Source organism: Antedon bifida, chromosome 2, assembly GCF_963402885.1.
Source record: "Antedon bifida chromosome 2, ecAntBifi1.1, whole genome shotgun sequence".
Classification (NCBI taxonomy): domain Eukaryota; kingdom Metazoa; phylum Echinodermata; class Crinoidea; order Comatulida; family Antedonidae; genus Antedon; species Antedon bifida.
The window spans coordinates 12,319,108-12,337,978 of record NC_136227.1 but is presented as its reverse complement, the minus strand read 5'-3'; the positions used below and the strand labels follow the sequence as shown (position 1 = coordinate 12,337,978).

Genomic DNA, 18,871 nt, shown 5'->3' with positions numbered 1-18,871 from the left:
AAAAGCCAATGTTACCCATACTGAGTCCTTGTGGTTAAAAGTTGCAAATAGTAATAATTCTGAAATCCTTGTTATAGGTGTTATCTACCGAAAACCAAATACTAATATTAAAGAATTTCAAGACAGTCTTATTCATACATTAAAGGAAAATAACATTGATAAAACGGACTGTATTCTCTTAGGGGATTTTAATTTGGATGCAAATGACAACAACACACTTAATAATAACTTTTTCTCAATGGATTGCATTTGCATGACTCAACTTATAAACAGTCCAACAAGAAAAACACTTACTACTAGTACAATAATTGATCATATTTATACAAATATTCATAAATTTAAAATACATTCCGGTACAATTTATACAGACATATCTGACCATTTTCCTATTTTTGCTGTTTTTGAAGATTTTACATTAGGCCTAAGAATAAAAGATAAGCCAATAACTATAACAAACAGAAACTTTAAAAATTATAAAGTTGAACATTTTATTTCTGAACTGGCTTATTGTAATTGGCGTGAAGTGTATGATACCAATGATACAAATACAGCCTATAATAATTTTAATGATATATTTCTGAATGTTTGTGATAAACATGCCCCAATTACAACGCAAAATCCAAAGAAACAGCATGTGGATAAACCTTGGCTTTCCAAAGCAATCAAGACAAGCATAAACAAAAAGAACAAAATGTACTCAAAGTGTATAAAAAGGAATTTTAATCCACAGATATTTTCACGCTATAAGAAGTACAGAAATATATTAACAAGTGTAATCAGAAAGGCTAAAAAAATATATTACGATAAACTGTTCAGAAATTGTAAAAACGATAGTGGAAAAATATGGAACAATATAAACATGCTAATTAAAGGATCTAACTCTAATGATCACGGAAATCCTCTCGATACGCTCAGAGTGGTCTATGACATGGGCGAACAAATAAGTAACGGTCGAGAAAATTGTGCTTCAACTTTCAATAATTATTTTGTTAATATAGGGCCAAATTTAGCCAGCAAAATTAATGAAAACTCGACACCACCTTCTGATTATTTACAAAATCCCATAACGCCTTCTTTTTTCTTGAAACCAATTACACATTATGAAATTGAAAATCTAATTTAAAATATAGATATAAAAAAGTCATCTGGTTATGATTAAATGTCTGGGCGTCTAGTCAAAGACTCTGCTTCCCATATTATTAGTAGACCACTTGAGCATGTATTTAATTTATCATTTATTAATGGGATCTTCCCAGATGCTCTGAAAATAGCAAAGGTGTATCCTATTTTTAAGAAGGAAGAAAAAGATGTTATAAACAATTACAGGCCTATTTCTGTTCTACCAATTTTAGCCAAAATATTTGAAAAATTAGTTAATGTCCGAATGTTAGAATTAAAACCAGAAAATTAGAACTACTATTAAAAGAAAAATTGGAATCATTTTTAAATTGAGACATTTTCTTCCACAGAATATTCTTTTATTAATTTACAAATCATTTATACAACCACATATCATGTATGGCCTTGAGATTTGGGGAAGCACTTATTCATCGTATTTACAACCTATCTTTTTACTTCAGAAAATGGCAGTGAGAGCAATTTCTTTTAGTGACTTTACCTCCCATTCTCAACCTTTATTTAAACAATTTAATTTGCTAGATGTATTTAAGTTACACAAATTATGTATTTCCTTATTCATGTTTGATTTGTATCACGATAAATTGCCTCATGATCTAAACGAATATGTAACACTTATCACCCATTCACATGAAACTAGACAAAAATGTAAGGGAAATCTATACCAACCTAAGGCAAATAGTACATCCGGCCAATTTTCCATTACCTGTATAGGAACGAAAATATGGAACGAAATACCAATACAAGTCCGGGAAATTAAATATAGGAAACATTTTAAAACCAAAGTCATAGAACTCCTGTTGGAGTCATAACATTTATGAGTAAATGTATGGCATTAATATATACATGTGTGTATGTGTATGTATATACAATTGAAACGGAATGGTGTATGTATGTATGTATGTGTGTATGTATGTATATATATATATATAATTTACAGTATGATTTATATATATATATATATATAATTATATACATCTATTATTATTATTACTATTATACTATTATTTATTAGTAATTAAATTCTATCATAATATGATTTGTTTGATTTCAATAAAATTGAAATGTTTTAGTTATACAGGGAGTAGAGCTAGATAGGCATGAAGTTGCCTTTTCTCTTCTTCCTTTTTATCCAATTATTTTAATGTTTTATATTATAATGTTATGTTTATGTATTTTTTGGATGAATAAAGAAAGAAATCACAAATGTACATAAACGACCGCCATTCCCCTGTGTACGTGAGGGACTGTGTGGCACTCAAGTACACACTGGCCTTACCATTCCTGTACATCATGTACGTAAACGACCGCCATTCCCATGTGTACGTGTGGGACTGTGTGGCAATCAAGTACACACTGGCCTTGCCATTCATGTACATCATGTACGTAAACGACCGCCATGCCCCTGTGTACGTGTGGGACTGTGTGACAATCAAGTACGCACTGGCCTTACCATTCCTGTACATCATGTACATAAACGACTGCCATTCCCCTGTGTACGTGTGGGACTGTGTGACAATCAAGTACGCACCGGTCTTACCATTCCTGTACATCATGTACATAAACGACTGCCATTCCCCTGTGTACGTGTGGAACTGTGTGGCAATCAAGTACGCACTGGCCTTACCATTCCTGTACATCATGTACGTAAACGACTACCATGCCCCTGTGTACGTGTGGGACTGTGTTGCAATCAAGTACGCACTGGCCTTACCATTCATGTACATCATGTACGTAAACGACTGCCATGCCCCTGTGTACTTGAGGGACTGTGTGGCAATCAAGTACACACTGGCCTTACCATTCCTGTACATCATGTACATAAACGACTGCCATTCCCCCGTGTACGTGTAGGACTGTGTGGCAATCAAGTACGCACTGGCCTTACCATTCATGTACATCATGTACATAATCGACCACCATGCCCCTGTGTACGTGTGGGACTGTGTGGCAATCAAGTACGCACTGGCCTTACCATTCCTGTACATCATGTACATAAACGACCGCCATGCCCCTGTGTACCTGTGGGACTGTGTGGCAATCAAGTACGCACTGGCCTTACCATTCCTGTACATCATGTACATAAACGACCGCCATTCCCCTGTGTACGTGTGGGACTGTGTGGCAATCTAGTACGCACTGGCCTTACCATTCCTGTACATCATGTACATAAACGACTGCCATTCCCCCGTGTACGTGTAGGACTATGTGGCAATCAAGTACGCACTGGCCTTACCATTCCTGTATATCATGTACGTAAACGACCGCCATTCCCCTGTGTAAATGTGGGACTGTGTGGCAATCAAGTACGCACTGGCCTTACCATTCCTGTACATCATGTACGTAAACGACTGCCATTCCCCTGTGTAAATGTGGGACTGTGTGGCAATCAAGTACGCACTGGCCTTACCATTCCTGTACATCATGTACGTAAACGACCGCCATTCCCCTGTGTACGTGTGGGACTGTGTGGCAATCAAATACGCAGATGACAATTAACTGTACAGTTCTTGTGAGCTTATAATTACAAATTATCGGAAACAAAATCGATCTCTTGACAATAATTGTAATGAGGTGGTTCACTTTACAAACTAGTGTATGATATTGTCTTAAAATGAACTCAAAGAACCTGCACGTGAACCTGATTCAAGTTGTCATATTTTACTACAAGATGCACACCAGGAACAATGTACAATGACCCAGACGGTGACGTCTTAGTTTACGACCTTATTTGGAAAGAAGATGACTATGGTATCAGTTTGTCAGAAGATGGCAAGTTACTGTGGCAACCGTTAAAAGCGAATCATGTAGTTATACCCGTGAGGGCGACTGACAGGTGCGGTGCTACAGAGGCCGTCACTATTGATGTGACAGTTATAGAGTGCCCTTGTCAAAACGGCGGGAAATGCAAAGAAGACAAAGAATATAAAGAAACTGATGTCGTCTGTATCTGTCCAGATGATTTCAAAGGTGATCATTGTGAAAGTATACCACCGTACGATCTATCTGGTGACGTCTGCACACCGAATCCTTGTCATCATGGCTCGTGTTCTGTGTCAATTGATTCCATCTTCTTCTGTAGATGCGACGCTGGTTATACAGGCATACTGTGTGAGCAATCTGTCACTCCGTGTGATCCTAACCCGTGCTTTGATCGTGTCGTCTGCTCCGAAACAATAACCGACGGATCTCTTAGCTTCAGGTGTGGACCTTGTTCTCCTGGATATTCTGGTGATGGCGTATCATGCGTTGAAGTAAATCGCTGCTCTGTGACATGTCCAAAGAACATGTGGTGCACTGGGGGAAATAAATGTATATGCGAAGAAGGTTGGACAGAATGTGGTTGTAGAATAGCTGTTTGTAGACCTGACTGTCAAAATGGAGTGTGTGTTGCACCGGGCGAGTGCAGTTGCTACGAAGGATACACGGGAAAATTCTGTGATAAAGTGACTTGTCGTTTAAACTGCCAAAACGGAGGTTATTGCTCGGACCCTGATACGTGTGTATGTCCTGCTGGGTATTCAGGACCTACTTGCTCACAAGCACTCTGTCAACCAAATTGTATGAATGGTGGTGTTTGTGCCAATCCTTCGCAATGTCTTTGCTCACGTGGATATCATGAAAGATATTGTGAGACAGGTGTATGTGATGAGACGTGCTTGAACGGTGAAAGATGTGTACGCAAGAATACGTGTTCATGCCCACATGGGTTCATTGGTAGACGATGCAAAATTCCCCTCTGTGAACCGCGGTGTCTTAATGGTGGACGCTGTGTAGCCCCTGATTTGTGCTCATGTGCTTCTGGCTGGCGAGGCAGACATTGTCAGAAAGCCGTTTGCAGTAATGGATGTCGTAACAATGGTGTATGTATCAAACCAGATGTGTGCGCATGCCCTCAAGGCTACAGTGGGACTTCTTGCCAAAAACCATTTGCGAACGTTCATGTTTGTATGGCAGACGGTGTGTCGCACTGGCGCTTACTGTGTGAGAGCCGATCAACTCGCCAAAGCCAGAGCTACAGACGGCAATACCGGTAATAAAAGAACGAGAGATATTTAGAGGTGATAGTATTTGACTCGAAGACTTGGTCTCTTGACTTATGATGTACATTTAGGCATGCGCAGCAATACGTAATTAGTAGCACCTTGAACTTGAAGAAAAGGCCTTATATGGATATAAATATTATAATGAATAATGACATTTATACTTATATATAATGATCTTGTATATAAAAATTAAAGTCGTCCAGTTTAAATTCTTTCTAACAGACCATTGTAAAAAGTTTTAAATGTACGGGGCGCAATGTGGGAATTAGATTAATACGTTTACGTATAGTCTGTACAGCCTGCCTACTCTACTGAAACCACCGGATTTAAAATAATTCTTTGGTTGATTACCTTGATTACGTAATGCTAACTTTTTCAAGTAGACGATTTCTCTACAAAATTGTATAATTATGATTAGTGTTATTCTATTTCAATTATGTACTGATCATTCATGTAAAGCAATTGTAAAAAATAAATGTATATAATTATTAAGAAAAAAAAAAGGAACAATGTTAAAATATGCAAATTAATCACTTGCAAAGTTGATTAAAAGCTTGGTTGGTGTAGACATAATTTAAATTTGAGAAGCTTCTCTATTTTTCTTCGGAAAATTTACTTTTTAATTTCTAACAATGTTGTATGTATCGGCCTGTAGGCCTAAATGTTAGTGTTATTTCTTTTGTCGAGAAACAACTAGGCCTATATTTGGAAAATCACAAGAAGGGCAGGGCGTAGGATTTGAATTGATGTCTGTACTTGAATTTAAACAGGATGTTTGTGTTCTCTTGGTAAAACGCATTCTACAAAATGTATCATGTGCGTCACAAAGAAGATAGCGTTATTCCATCCATAATCCGTACAGGTTACCTACATCTTTAATAAGTCGTTTGTTATACACAGTTCATTGTTGCTTGATAATTTATTCATAGAGAGCACTCCCGGATCACTTCATTATTTCTTATAGTATATTTTGAAACAGTTTAAAATAATACAATGTTTAACCAGGTTTTATATTTGTAATGCCTTAATGAAAATAATGTATTTGTTATGTATATTGGAAAACATATATAAAACAAATATATTTACAATATGATTTAAATTATTTGTATATAATTTGACACACGCACATACAAAGACGCAGACAACTGACGGGTAAACTTTTACTTTGATTAGAAGAATTAAATATTGGATTTGATATATAATGATTCTAATTTTCGTTAATTATAGTCACAGACAAACTGAGATTTTAGGCTATAGTAATCATTCATAATACCGTAAGCATTAATCTACAAGCACATTTGTCATAAATGTAGGCCATACAACATTGGAATGTCGGTCCTTGACTCGCTACGGATTACCGTAGGTTAGAGCCTGTTTACACGTATGGGCGTAAGCCATGGCGTACGCATTGCGTAGCATACGCCTTGCGTGTGAACTAGGCACTTACTACGCCACGGCCGTCGTTAGATAACAAGCCTAACGCTGTGTCGTTTGTTCCACAGTCCATTGTTGCTTGATAATTTATTCATTCAGAGCACACCGGAACACTTCATTCAATTTTTCAATAGTATATTTATATAATACAATTTTTAATAACCAGATTTTATATATTTTTTTATATTTTGTAATGACCAATTGATGATATATTTAATATGTATATTGGACAAAATAAAAAAAGATATATATTTGACATACTATATTATTATTTGATATAACTTAACGTACGCACATACAAAGACGCAGACAACTAAAGGGTAAACTTTACTTTGATTAGAAGAAATAAATGTTTATTTGATTTGATATAATAATTCTAATATTTGCTACGTCTATACTCTGAGACCCGTAAGGTCCGTATTAATGAATGGACTATCTCTGGATTTAGTCTGGACAATCTTTAGTCCTGGACTAAACCAGTATTAAAATCGGCAAAAGATGTCATGAATACGGGCCAATGAGATTGTGGCCTACACTACGCAGTCATTCACAGTAAGCATTAACCTAAAACAACAGTCACTGATCGTTTTATATTTTAGTACATATAGATATAGATATCACATACCAGTCCATAAATCAAATTAGTCCAAAATATCATAACCAGCAACTACAATTGAAAAACATTCCTGTAAACAAGAAAAACAATTTACAAATATATTAATAAACAACTTCATTTAACAGGTCTGCCTCATTAGCCTTTAATTTCAAAACTGAACTTGTCATGTCACACAACAAAGCGGCAAGTACGCCACCACTATTTTGGAACGTAAGTGATAACAGTTATCAGACATTCAAACACTCTCCGTTTATTTAAGTGTTGATATACTATTTGTTAGTAAAGTGTATTTAGAAGTGATAGTGAGTTGAAAATTACAGTAGACCTGTAAAGATGGCCTATGATTGTGTAAATACTATTTTAGGAAACAAATGCAAACTTTATGTCTGTTCTGTTATACTAGTAGGCCTACTTTAACTAAAATCATTGGTAAATTTTGTCTTAGTAAAAGATGTATTGTCCCCCAATAACATGAACAAGCACGAATGTGCAATACTCGGGGTACAGCGAAAGAAGCTGTAATGACGTCATAAGACCGGATGTAACGTCACATACACATCAATAACCGCGCTACCAAATACGGCTATACGGTACCATCTTCGAGACGTGATATGGCTGCATCCGGTATGAAATTAAAAAATCCGACTCTATAGCTTTGAGGACATGTCCCTGTAGTATATTCATGCTAAATCCGAGCTCAATACTACAACGAATAAGGGAGGAGTAGTACTTTATAAATCGCACTTTTTGCTCAATAGTGTCCGGATGGAAGAAGAAGAGGAAAAGATGAGAGAGTCCTAGACTCAGGTACCCCGAGTAATAAAACGAGATATACTCTATATCATATTACGTATACAGTATATTTCACCATAAAGTTAAAGAAAAATAGGTTTCGCCAGGGCTCGAACCGGGGACCTTCTGCGTGTTATGCAGACTTGATAACCACTACACTACGAAACCTCTTACACTAAAAATATGGGTTACAGAAAGTTTTTTAATCCATTTAAATTACAAATAAATATGGTAATAAGCACAAAGCAAAATAAACATGTGTAAAAGTGATAATTACCGATTACACAAAATAAGTATTTAAAAAATAAGATATACTGTGTATAATTATCATATTGCGTATACAGTACTTTTCACTATATAGTTTAAAAAAAAGGTTTCGCCCGGGCTCGAAACAGGTACCTTCTGCGTGTTAAGCAAACGTGATAACCACTACGCCAAGAAGCCGCATATGAGTACATAACGCTGTGGTGTGTGTTACACATTGTGGCTTCTTAATTAAACAAATTAATTAACAAAAAAGCACGAATGTGCGATACTCGGGGTACAGCAAATGAAGCTGTAATGACGTCATAAGACGGGATGTGACGTCACATACACATCAATAACCTACCAAATACGGCTATATGGTACCATCTTCGAGACGTCATATGGCTGCATCCGGTTTGAAATTTAAAAATCCGGCTCTATAGATTTGAAGACATGTCCCTGTAGTTTATTCATGCCAAATCCCAGCTCAATACTACAACTAATAAGGGAGGAGTAGTACTTTAAAAATCGCACTTTTTACTCAATAGTGTCCAGATGGAGAAAATGAATAAGTCCTAGACTCGGGTACCCCGAGTAAAAAGCATGAATGTGCGATACTCGGGGTACAGCAAATGAAGCTGTAATGACGTCATAAGACGGGATGTGACGTCACATACACATCAATAACCTACCAAATACGGCTATATGGTACCATCTTCGAGACATCATATGGCTGCATCCGGTTTGAAATTTAAAAATCCGGCTCTATAGATTTGAGGACGTGTCCCTGTAGTATATTCATGCCAAATCCCAGCTCAATACTACAACTATTAAGGGAGGAGTAGTACTTTAAAAATCGCACAAAATCTAGTGTCCAGATGGAGGAAGAAGAGGAGAAAATGAGTAAGTCCTAGACTCGGGTACCCCGAGTAAAAATAAAAATTAATTAAATCAGAATTTGAATAGGTTATTTTGTAGTTTTAATAAAGTTAGGCCTAATCACTTCCGTAGAAAAATTTAGTAGGCGGCCTACTAACTATATGGCCGCAATAAAGTGTAATTTGATTGTAGGATTACTCAAACTGTCGCTTGTCATTGGGGCAAAATTAGCATGGCAAATAATAAAACGTCAACAACGAAAGAAATGTGCTCACCCCACAACTAACGTGTACTAATAACTTTATTGAACATACGCCTTTAAATCGGCGGCACACGTTCTTCTGGACGGTGCGTTCTTACATACATTACATACATTAAGTTAGCCAGAAGGCTAAATAAAAGTATAAAGAGAAAATAAAAGAAAAAACATTTAAATGAAAGGAAACGAATTGTACAAAAAGAAACTAAAGAGCAAAAAGTACAATACTTAACTTTGATGGAGTGTAATTATTTATTATTAGTATTATTATCAATGTTATTAATATGTTATTTTTTAAGAAAATATTATTAGACCTATTATTAAAAATGTCATTTAATTTAAATATTATCTTGTTTATTATTATTTAATTATTTATGTTCTTGTTAATACTGTATATCATTTAATTATGTTATGAGTTATGATCTTTATTTGTTATTTAGTTAAAGTGGTATTATTTTTATTATTATTTCGATTTTCCTAATTTTAATATTTAATGTTATTTTTAGTGTTTTATTAACCATTTTACCTCAAATTATAATCCTGATTTAATTGTGTTTTTAAAGTTTTGTAAATATAAATTTAAAGTCTCCATGCAGCAGTTAGGCCTAAGTGTTGTTTACAATGATGATACAAAATACAGATATAAATAAAAGGCCTACAATGAACAGAAATTACATTTGCAAAATTAACAAAATACATTATAAAGTTAAACATAAGAAATAAATGAATGACAAGGCATTTTAAAATAAACTGATACAGTTAAAAAAACAAACAACAACATAAATTTACACTATGCAAGTCTTACTCTGCAATACAGAACGGAAATCGGTACTACTCTAGATCTATTAATTGATAATTGCGGAGCGCTTTTTCCATGCTCTTTTGGCATATATTTTGCAAAATTTATCAAGTAATAGATGGGTTTCTTTACTGAACACATGATAGTCACTTCCAAGTGTTAGGTGTATTTTAACATCAGTATTAGAATTTATGAATAAGTGCCAAATATGATTAAGGTTAGAAGATTGCAATTGTAGTTTTAATCTCATGGTTTCTTCTTTTCTAATGTCGTCGTAAGCAGGACATTCAAATAGGAAGTGTGTTACGTTTTCTATACGTTTCATATTGCATAGACTACATAAACCATCACTTTCAGGTAGCCAATTGCATTTTCTACCTTCTAATGGCAGAGTATTTGTGCGCAGCTTAAATTTGATGTTTACCCCTTCAAAATCTGTTTTGTCCAGAAGGTAAGTTTCAAGACAATGGTTTTTTTTTAAAGATTTGTATTCGTTGTATTTAACTACTACTATTTTCTATAAATCGATAACAATAGGCCTATAAGAAGTAAAATAGGCATACAATATTTTTCTAAGCATGCAATTTAGGTAAAAATACACACAATTAATTTTTCAATAAAAATAGGTAGTCTGTGTAAAAAAATAATATAAAAATATATTAGTTGTTAAGGTTTTTGTTTTTTAATTGTTGATTATGTTTGTATATGTTTATGGGGCCCTCAAAACGACAACAAAACATAAAAAATAAACAAGTTTAGACAGTTAAAAGATGGGGTAACTCTATGTCTTTCGTTAGACAGGGTGGTGTTATGTCTCCTCTGTTATATAATGTTTACATTGACAATTTAAACAGTATGCTTAGTGATAGTAATTTTGGTTGTGAGCTCAATAATACAAAGTTCAACAACTTAAGTTATGCAGATGACATGGTGTTACTTGCGCCCTCTTTAGATGCCCTCCAAAAGATGGTTAACATATGTGAGGATTTTGCTAATGACTTTGATGTATTATATAATTCAAAAAAATCAATTTGCATGTGTTTTTGCCCTAGGAAAAGAAAACTGAATGGTAATTATGTTACTGTTCTATGTGGTAAAGAACTAAATTACGTTCAATCCACTACCTACCTTGGTTGTGTTATCAGCAATGATACTAGGGACGAACTGGATATTAAAAGGCAATATCGATCATTATGTATTAGAGGTAACTCTCTTTGTAGGAAATTTAGTAAATGCTCAACAGATGTTAAGATTACTTTGTTTAAGTCATACTGTATTAGTATGTATTGTGCGGCCTTATGGTGCGATTTTAATGTAAAAACTATAAAGTCATTACAGGTCTGTTATAATAACGCACTTAGAAAGATTTTAAGACGCTCAAGGAGCTGTAGTGCTAGTGCTATGTTTGTTGATAACCATGTTCCCTCCTTCTATGAGTACATTCGGAAATCAATTTTTTTGTTTCAAAACAAAAATTGAAAAAAGCTGTAATACTTTAATTACATGTGTTTTTTCTCGTATTCTAAAAGATTCAAAGTTGCATAGAAAATGGACAGAACTTTTGTATATATAATCTCATGTATACTTTTACGTGTGTTAACTAGTATCAGTATAGCCATAACAATGTGTTGTTTTGTAAACTATAGTAATCAATAATATAATAATGTCTACAGTCTACATCCAATAAACCTCAAAACATAATCCACATATTTTAAGAGGCACTATATGTCAACAAATAATTATTAGTCCTCTCTCCATGACGGTTGTCACATAATGCTTTGTATTATTTTTTATTGTATTTATATGTTTCATATGGACAGTTTGTCTGAAATAAAGTTGAATTGATTGAATTGAAAACTCAAGAAAGTGATAAAAATGGCAAGAGGCAATAAAAAAAAAATCAAAATGTAGGCCTACAATAAAAAAGCAAACATTTTTAAAATTTGGATTAATTAATATAAGTCATTGCAGTAATTTCCCAGGTACGTACTTCTCAAGATCCAGGTCCGACTATAAAATGTAGAGTCACCCTTTTTCAACAGCAGCACATGTGTGGCATGATGGCTCATCAAAAAAGTTCTCAAAATGAAACCTGTATTCATATATAATGTGGTGAACAAGTTGTTACGCTTGTTACCGGTAATATTTTGTGGTAATAATGTATAGTATAGTGAATGTTGATAGACAAAAATGGCGAAATAAATGTAAAGGTACACTCTACTAAACTACTACTAGGCCCTAGGCCTAAACTTGCCTAGGCCTAGTAGCCTAAATACTACTCTACCTAGGTCTAAGTGTCTGCAGTGTAGGCCTACTTATGTAGGGTTATGTAGGCCTATGGCTATACTAGACAAAAAGGGTGCTAGAGTAATATTATCGTAGAAGGAACAGGTAAGCTGGCCCAGGCCTAGTAAAACTAAAAGTTAGGCCTATAGCTAGCTAGGCCTAGGCCTAGGTACTGTTTAGTTTAGGCATATAGCCTAGGCCTGTCTTGCTTACTATATAGCCTAGATAATCATAGCAGTTTTCCGACTGGAATTACGGAAAGACTTTAAAAAAAAAAAAGGTTTCAAGATGATTTTAGGGGCCAAACCATATAATATAATTATAAATAAAGGAAGTAAATTCATTAAACATCTTTCTATCAAAAATTGACAGTGTTAATGAATGGTGTGGCACAGAATAGTTGTAGCTCTGTTGTTAAGAAGAAAGCTAATTGTAATACAGTACTCCCTGTCCAAATTGGTGGGCTGCCTTTTGATGGCTTACTTCCTGGCCTAGCCTTTGACCATTATTTAAAATGGAAGCAACAGACTGAATAAAGTTTACTTAGAACAATAGGTGTGTGTTTAAAAAATTCATTTTTTAGTGACTCACAAACATTTATTTAATATTTGTATAATAATGCCAAGGCATGATAACATGCTACCACAGCTGCCAGCTATACTATCACCTAGTTTATTTAGCAGGGTTCTGGAATATCAGCAGAAGTTGTAGGTAAGCATCTTGCATCTTGGTTGTTACCTTCAGTAGCTATTAAATCAAATCATTATCACAGGCAGAATAGCAAAGCATCTTCATCTTATGGTTGTTACCTTCAGTAGCTATAAAATCAAATCATTATCACAGGCAGAATAGCAAAGCATCTTGCATCTTATGGTTGTTACCTTCAGTAGCTATTAAATCAAATCATTATCACAGGCAGAATAGCAAAGCATCTTGCGTCTTGTGGTTGTTACCTTCAGTAGCTATTAAATCAAATCAATATCACAGGCAGAATAGCAAAGCATCTTGCGTCTTGTGGTTGTTACCTTCAGTAGCTATTAAATCAAATCATTATCACAGGCAGAATAGCAAAGCATCTTGCATCTTATGGTTGTTACCTTCAGTAGCTATTAAATCAAATCATTATCACAGGCAGAATAGCAAAGCATCTTGCATCTTATGGTTGTTACCTTCAGTAGCTATTAAATCAAATCATTATCACAGGCAGAATAGGAAAGCATCTTGCATCTTGTTGTTGTTACCTTCAGTAGCTATTAAATCAAATCATTATCACAGGCAGAATAGCAAAGCATCTTGCATCTTATGGTTGTTACCTTCAGTAGCTATTAAATCAAATCATTATCACAGGCAGAATAGCAAAGCATCTTGCATCTTATGGTTGTTACCTTCAGTAGCTATTAAATCAAATCATTATCACAGGCAGAATAGCAAAGCATCTTGCATCTTGTGGTTGTTACCTTCAGTAGCTATTAAATCAAATCAATATCACAGGCAGAATGGCAACATTTTATTTTAACATATTTAAAAACACTATATTTAAAACTGTACCTTAGTATATGAACATAATAAAAACTGTAAATCAAGAAAAACAACATAAAAAAGTAAGTCACAATGTGTACATCATTCAACAGTCTGATGGAAGATGAATTGATGATACAAAATGAATTTAAATATCTTGTCACCTGACAATTGCACAATCTTAGTGAATTCAGTCTTTTATCTTATTTTAATATATCATATAAAGGGTGATTTAAATCCTCACATATTTTCATAGCCTTTGTCAGCTTATTGGGGTTTGATCATGTCATCTGGACTGATTTTAATAATATTTGTTTTTCTCTTTTATTCTCTATCTAGAAACCCATGTCACTCATGTATAGAATTTGTCAAATTTTATATAAATATTTATTAACATAGTAGATAAGTCAATACAGATTGTGTCGTATTTTTTGTGATTGTTTGTTATCCAAACATGATAATTACAGTATTTGTATACATTACCTTTTTTCTTATACATCATTAATGATCATAAAAGTTTAAATTTGTAACTTTATCATCTAGATTTTGCCTCCTTGTCTTGGACCTGGGTCAGATTTGTATGCATTTAATTTAGGAGAGATTACCTCAACTGTTATAGGATAATTTGACCCCAAGGAACAACATGGGATATGTGCCAAATTTGCGAACATGCCCAAAACCGGGGTCAAAGGTTAAAAATGTGAGGTTCTTATATCTCGACAACCACTTGTCGTACAGATTTGGTTTTGGTGTCAAATTGTTCAGAATATACATATTTATATTCGGTCTAACACAACTTTTAGCAAAAAAAAATGACCGGAAATGCTTTTACTGACCTTTGACCCAAAAATGACCAAAAAACACATTTTCGGGTTAAATTATTCTTTAAAATGCCAATGGACAAACTGTATGGTATCAAATGAAAGCATACATAATGTGCTACCCACTGCTACCCAACTTGTATTGAAAATATTTAATTATGAAGCTAATTGTATGGAAAATGTGCATATTTTGATTACTTTTATAGAAAAAATGAATATTTGGTAGCATAATTGTTATGTTTATTTATATAATATTGAATAATTTAAGTGTTTGGAAAAACTATTTGGTATCAAATGAAAGCCCATAAAATATTCTATCCATTGCTACCCAACTTGTATTAAAAATCTGTAATTATGATGCTAATTTTGTTAAAAATGTGCATATTTTATTATTTTTTTACAAAAATGAGTATATTAAATAGTGTAAATTTATTTTGGTTTATTTATAATATTAAATAATTCAAATGTTCTTTTGGTGTCAAATTGTTCAGAATATACATATTTATTTTCAGTCTAACACAACTTTTAGCGAAAAAATTACCGGAAATGCATCTAATGACCTTTGACCCCAAAATGACCAAAAACACATTTTCTGGTTAAATTATTCTTTAAAATGGCAATGGACAAACTGTATGGTATCAAATGAAAGCATACACAATATGCTACCCATTGCTTCCCAACTTGTATTGAAAATGTTTAATTATGAAGCTAATTGTATGGAAAATGTGCATATTTTGATTACTTTTATAGAAAAAATGAATATTTGGTAGCGTAATTGTTATGTTTATTTATATAATATTAAATAATTTAAGTGTTTGGAAAAACTATTTGGTATCAAATGAAAGCCTATAAAATATTCTATCCATTGCTACCAAACTTGTATTAAAAATCTGTAATTATGATGCTAATTTTGTTAAAAATGTGCATATTTTATAATTTTTTTACAAAAATGAGTATATTAAATAGTGAAAATTTATTTTGGTTGATTACAAATACTGCCACCAGTGTCCCAACATTTGAGATCACTTCTTTCTTATAAATACTGCCACCAATTTAAGTTTATTTGTTATCTTTGCTGTTCTATATTTGTAATCAATACAAAGGTTAAAGTGTAAATATTAACCTTTTTATGGATTCTCTGCCTACAGTGTTGAGCCTAATCTAATACTGTTTTACTTAAATTGTACAAAGGGTTCTTAAAGCTTATTCACATGTCTAAATTAGACGGAAGTTTTTCAATTCAATTATTTACAGTTTTGCTGAAAGAAATTGATAGGTTGCAAATTTAAATTGATTTAACAAAGTTACGAATGTGAATTGAGAGATTGTTCCAAATGGCTGGAATGACATTAAAAAAGAATATTTAAGAGAGTTGCAATGGACAAAGGGATACAGAAAGTGGGGAAATCTCTTTTTTTATTAATAAAGTATTACAGACAAAAATGTTTTTAAGAATGTTGTTGTTAATTGGTCAAACATTTTAAAAGATTACTTTGTACTGTTCATATTTATTTTGCAGGGTGTGAGTGAGTGTAGCTACTGTATGACAAAGTCCAATGTTATTGAACTTCCTTCAATACAGACTTGTAAACAATTGACTATTATGTAATTTGCACATTTTGAGATTTGCTGTCTGTGACTATACAATCACATAAAATCATTAAATTCATTTTGCAGTTAAGTTAATTGATGAGTAAAATATAGTAGTTAGTACATAAATAAATAAACATTTTAATTGATTAATTTATTCACCATGTGACATGATCAAAAAGAAAAATCAATATGCATCTGTAGTATAAGATGCTTTTATTAAAATGTCATAGCACATGGCAGAATTGGAAGTAAAGTTTCACAATAGTAAAAAATAGTTGAAATGGTAAATCATACAAAATGAAAATCTATACAAAATTAACAAATCAGGATAACAAGAAACAAACATGATACAAATAAGATAAAAATTGCTGCTTTTTTGTGTCAAAGTTTATTCTTCAGTCTATCATGTGCTGTCTATATTTGTCTCATTATTCTGTGTTCACCAGTGATAAATGTTAAGACACATCTTGCTATTTCATAGTGCTGTCTATATTTGTCTCATTATTCTGTGTTCACCAGTGATAAATGTTCAGACACATCTTGCTATTTCATAGTGCTGTCTATATTTGTCTCATTATTCTGTGTTCACCAGTGATAAATGTTAAGACACATCTTGCTATTTCATAGTGCTGTCTATATTTGTCTCATTATTCTGTGTTCACTGCTGATAAATGTTAAGACACATCTTGCTATTTCATAGTGCTGTCTATATTTGTCTCATTATTCTGTGTTCACCAGTGATAAATGTTAAGACACATCTTGCTATTTCATAGTGCTGTCTATATTTGTCTCATTATTCTGTGTTCACCAGTGATAAATGTTCAGACACATCTTGCTATTTCATAGTGCTGTCTATATTTGTCTCATTATTCTGTGTTCACTGCTGATAAATGTTAAGACACATCTTGGTATTTCATAGTGCTGTCTATATTTGTCTCATTATTCTGTGTTCACCAGTGATAAATGTTAAGACACATCTTGCTATTTCATAGTGCTGTCTATATTTGTCTCATTATTCTGTGTCCACCAGTGATAAATGTTAAGACACATCTTGCTATTTCATAGTGCTGTCTATATTTGTCTCATTATTCTGTGTTCACTGCTGATAAATGTTAAGACACATCTTGCTATTTCATAGTGCTGTCTATATTTGTCTCATTATTCTGTGTTCACTGCTGATAAATGTTCAGACACATCTTGCTATTTCATAGTGCTGTCTATATTTGTCTCATTATTCTGTGTTCACTGCTGATAAATGTTAAGACACATCTTGCTATTTCATAGTGCTGTCTATATTTGTCTCATTATTCTATGTTCACCAGTGATAAATGTTAAGACACATCTTGCTATTTCATTGTGCTGTTTATATTTGTCTCATTATTCTGTGTTCACTGCTGATAAATGTTAAGACACATCTTGCTATTTCATAGTGCTGTTTATATTTGTCTCATTATTCTGTGTTCACCAGTGATATATGTTAAGACACATCTTGCTATTTCATAGTGCTGTCTATATTTGTCTCATTATTCTGTGTTCACTGCTGATAAATGTTCAGACACAGGTTTATGATTTCCTTGGTTTGTGTCTAGGTCCTGAGAAAAAATTAATTTGTTTATTGTTTGCTTCAAATAACATTTTTACCTTTGGTCTACTTGTATCAAATATTTGAATTTATTTGACATTATCTGATATTATGACCTTTGGATTTTCTATTTATTTTACCTTGTCTTAAACCAATATTACATATAAAATTGTAGGGCAATGATAAAATCAAAGCAAACATTAAATCATGCGACTTTGAATACTTGATTGACGCAGACAATTTATAACAATTCTTGTCCAGTATTGGTCTTCTTCATTTCATATCTTTAAAAGTAAAATGTTCACTGTAGAGTATTTGTGATGTAGCTGTTTAACAATTCTTGTCCAGTATTGGTCTTCATTATTTCATATCTTTAAAAGTAAAATGTTCATTATAGAGTATTTGTGTTGTATCTGTTTGTCATGTTGGTTTACCTGCTTGTCTTTACATTCTATTAGTATGTTAAACATTTTGTACAGTAAAGAGTTAAGTTTTACATTTTACCCAGTTGTTTCTTGTCTTTATTGAAAATGATACCTTAAAGGGGGATTCTGGGTTTAAAATTGCTTTTAAATATCGTTTATTTATTAAATAAAAAATATTATAACAATATAGACATGTCAGAATGAAGAAGTAATAACGAGAAATTAAAAAATTAAATTTTATATACATTTTAGGGTAAATTCATGGAAAGTCTGTTTTTCAGCAGCTTAGGGAAGCTCATTAATATTCATGAGATATTCACAAAATCACGTCATCAGTGGATTCCAAACTCGCGACGTCAAGCTTGTACGTTGTGTTTGTCAACTTGCATCTCTAGCTCTCTCCCCTGTCAAACGACGACCACCCGATCATTGTGAAAT

At 33.2% G+C, this 18,871-nt stretch overlaps 2 protein-coding genes across 2 annotated transcripts in view; both read left to right on the top strand.

The window, feature by feature from the left end:
• LOC144835081 (uncharacterized) overlaps nt 1–18,871 on the top strand; it is a 125,716-nt gene that overhangs the window by 21,642 nt on the left and 85,203 nt on the right. The gene's annotated exons all lie outside the window — the stretch shown is intronic.
• On the top strand, nt 3,825–5,174 carry LOC144858855 (uncharacterized). Its single transcript, XM_078714986.1, has one exon. The coding sequence runs from the start codon at nt 3,825–3,827 to the stop codon at nt 5,172–5,174; it is 1,350 nt and encodes a 449-aa protein (XP_078571112.1).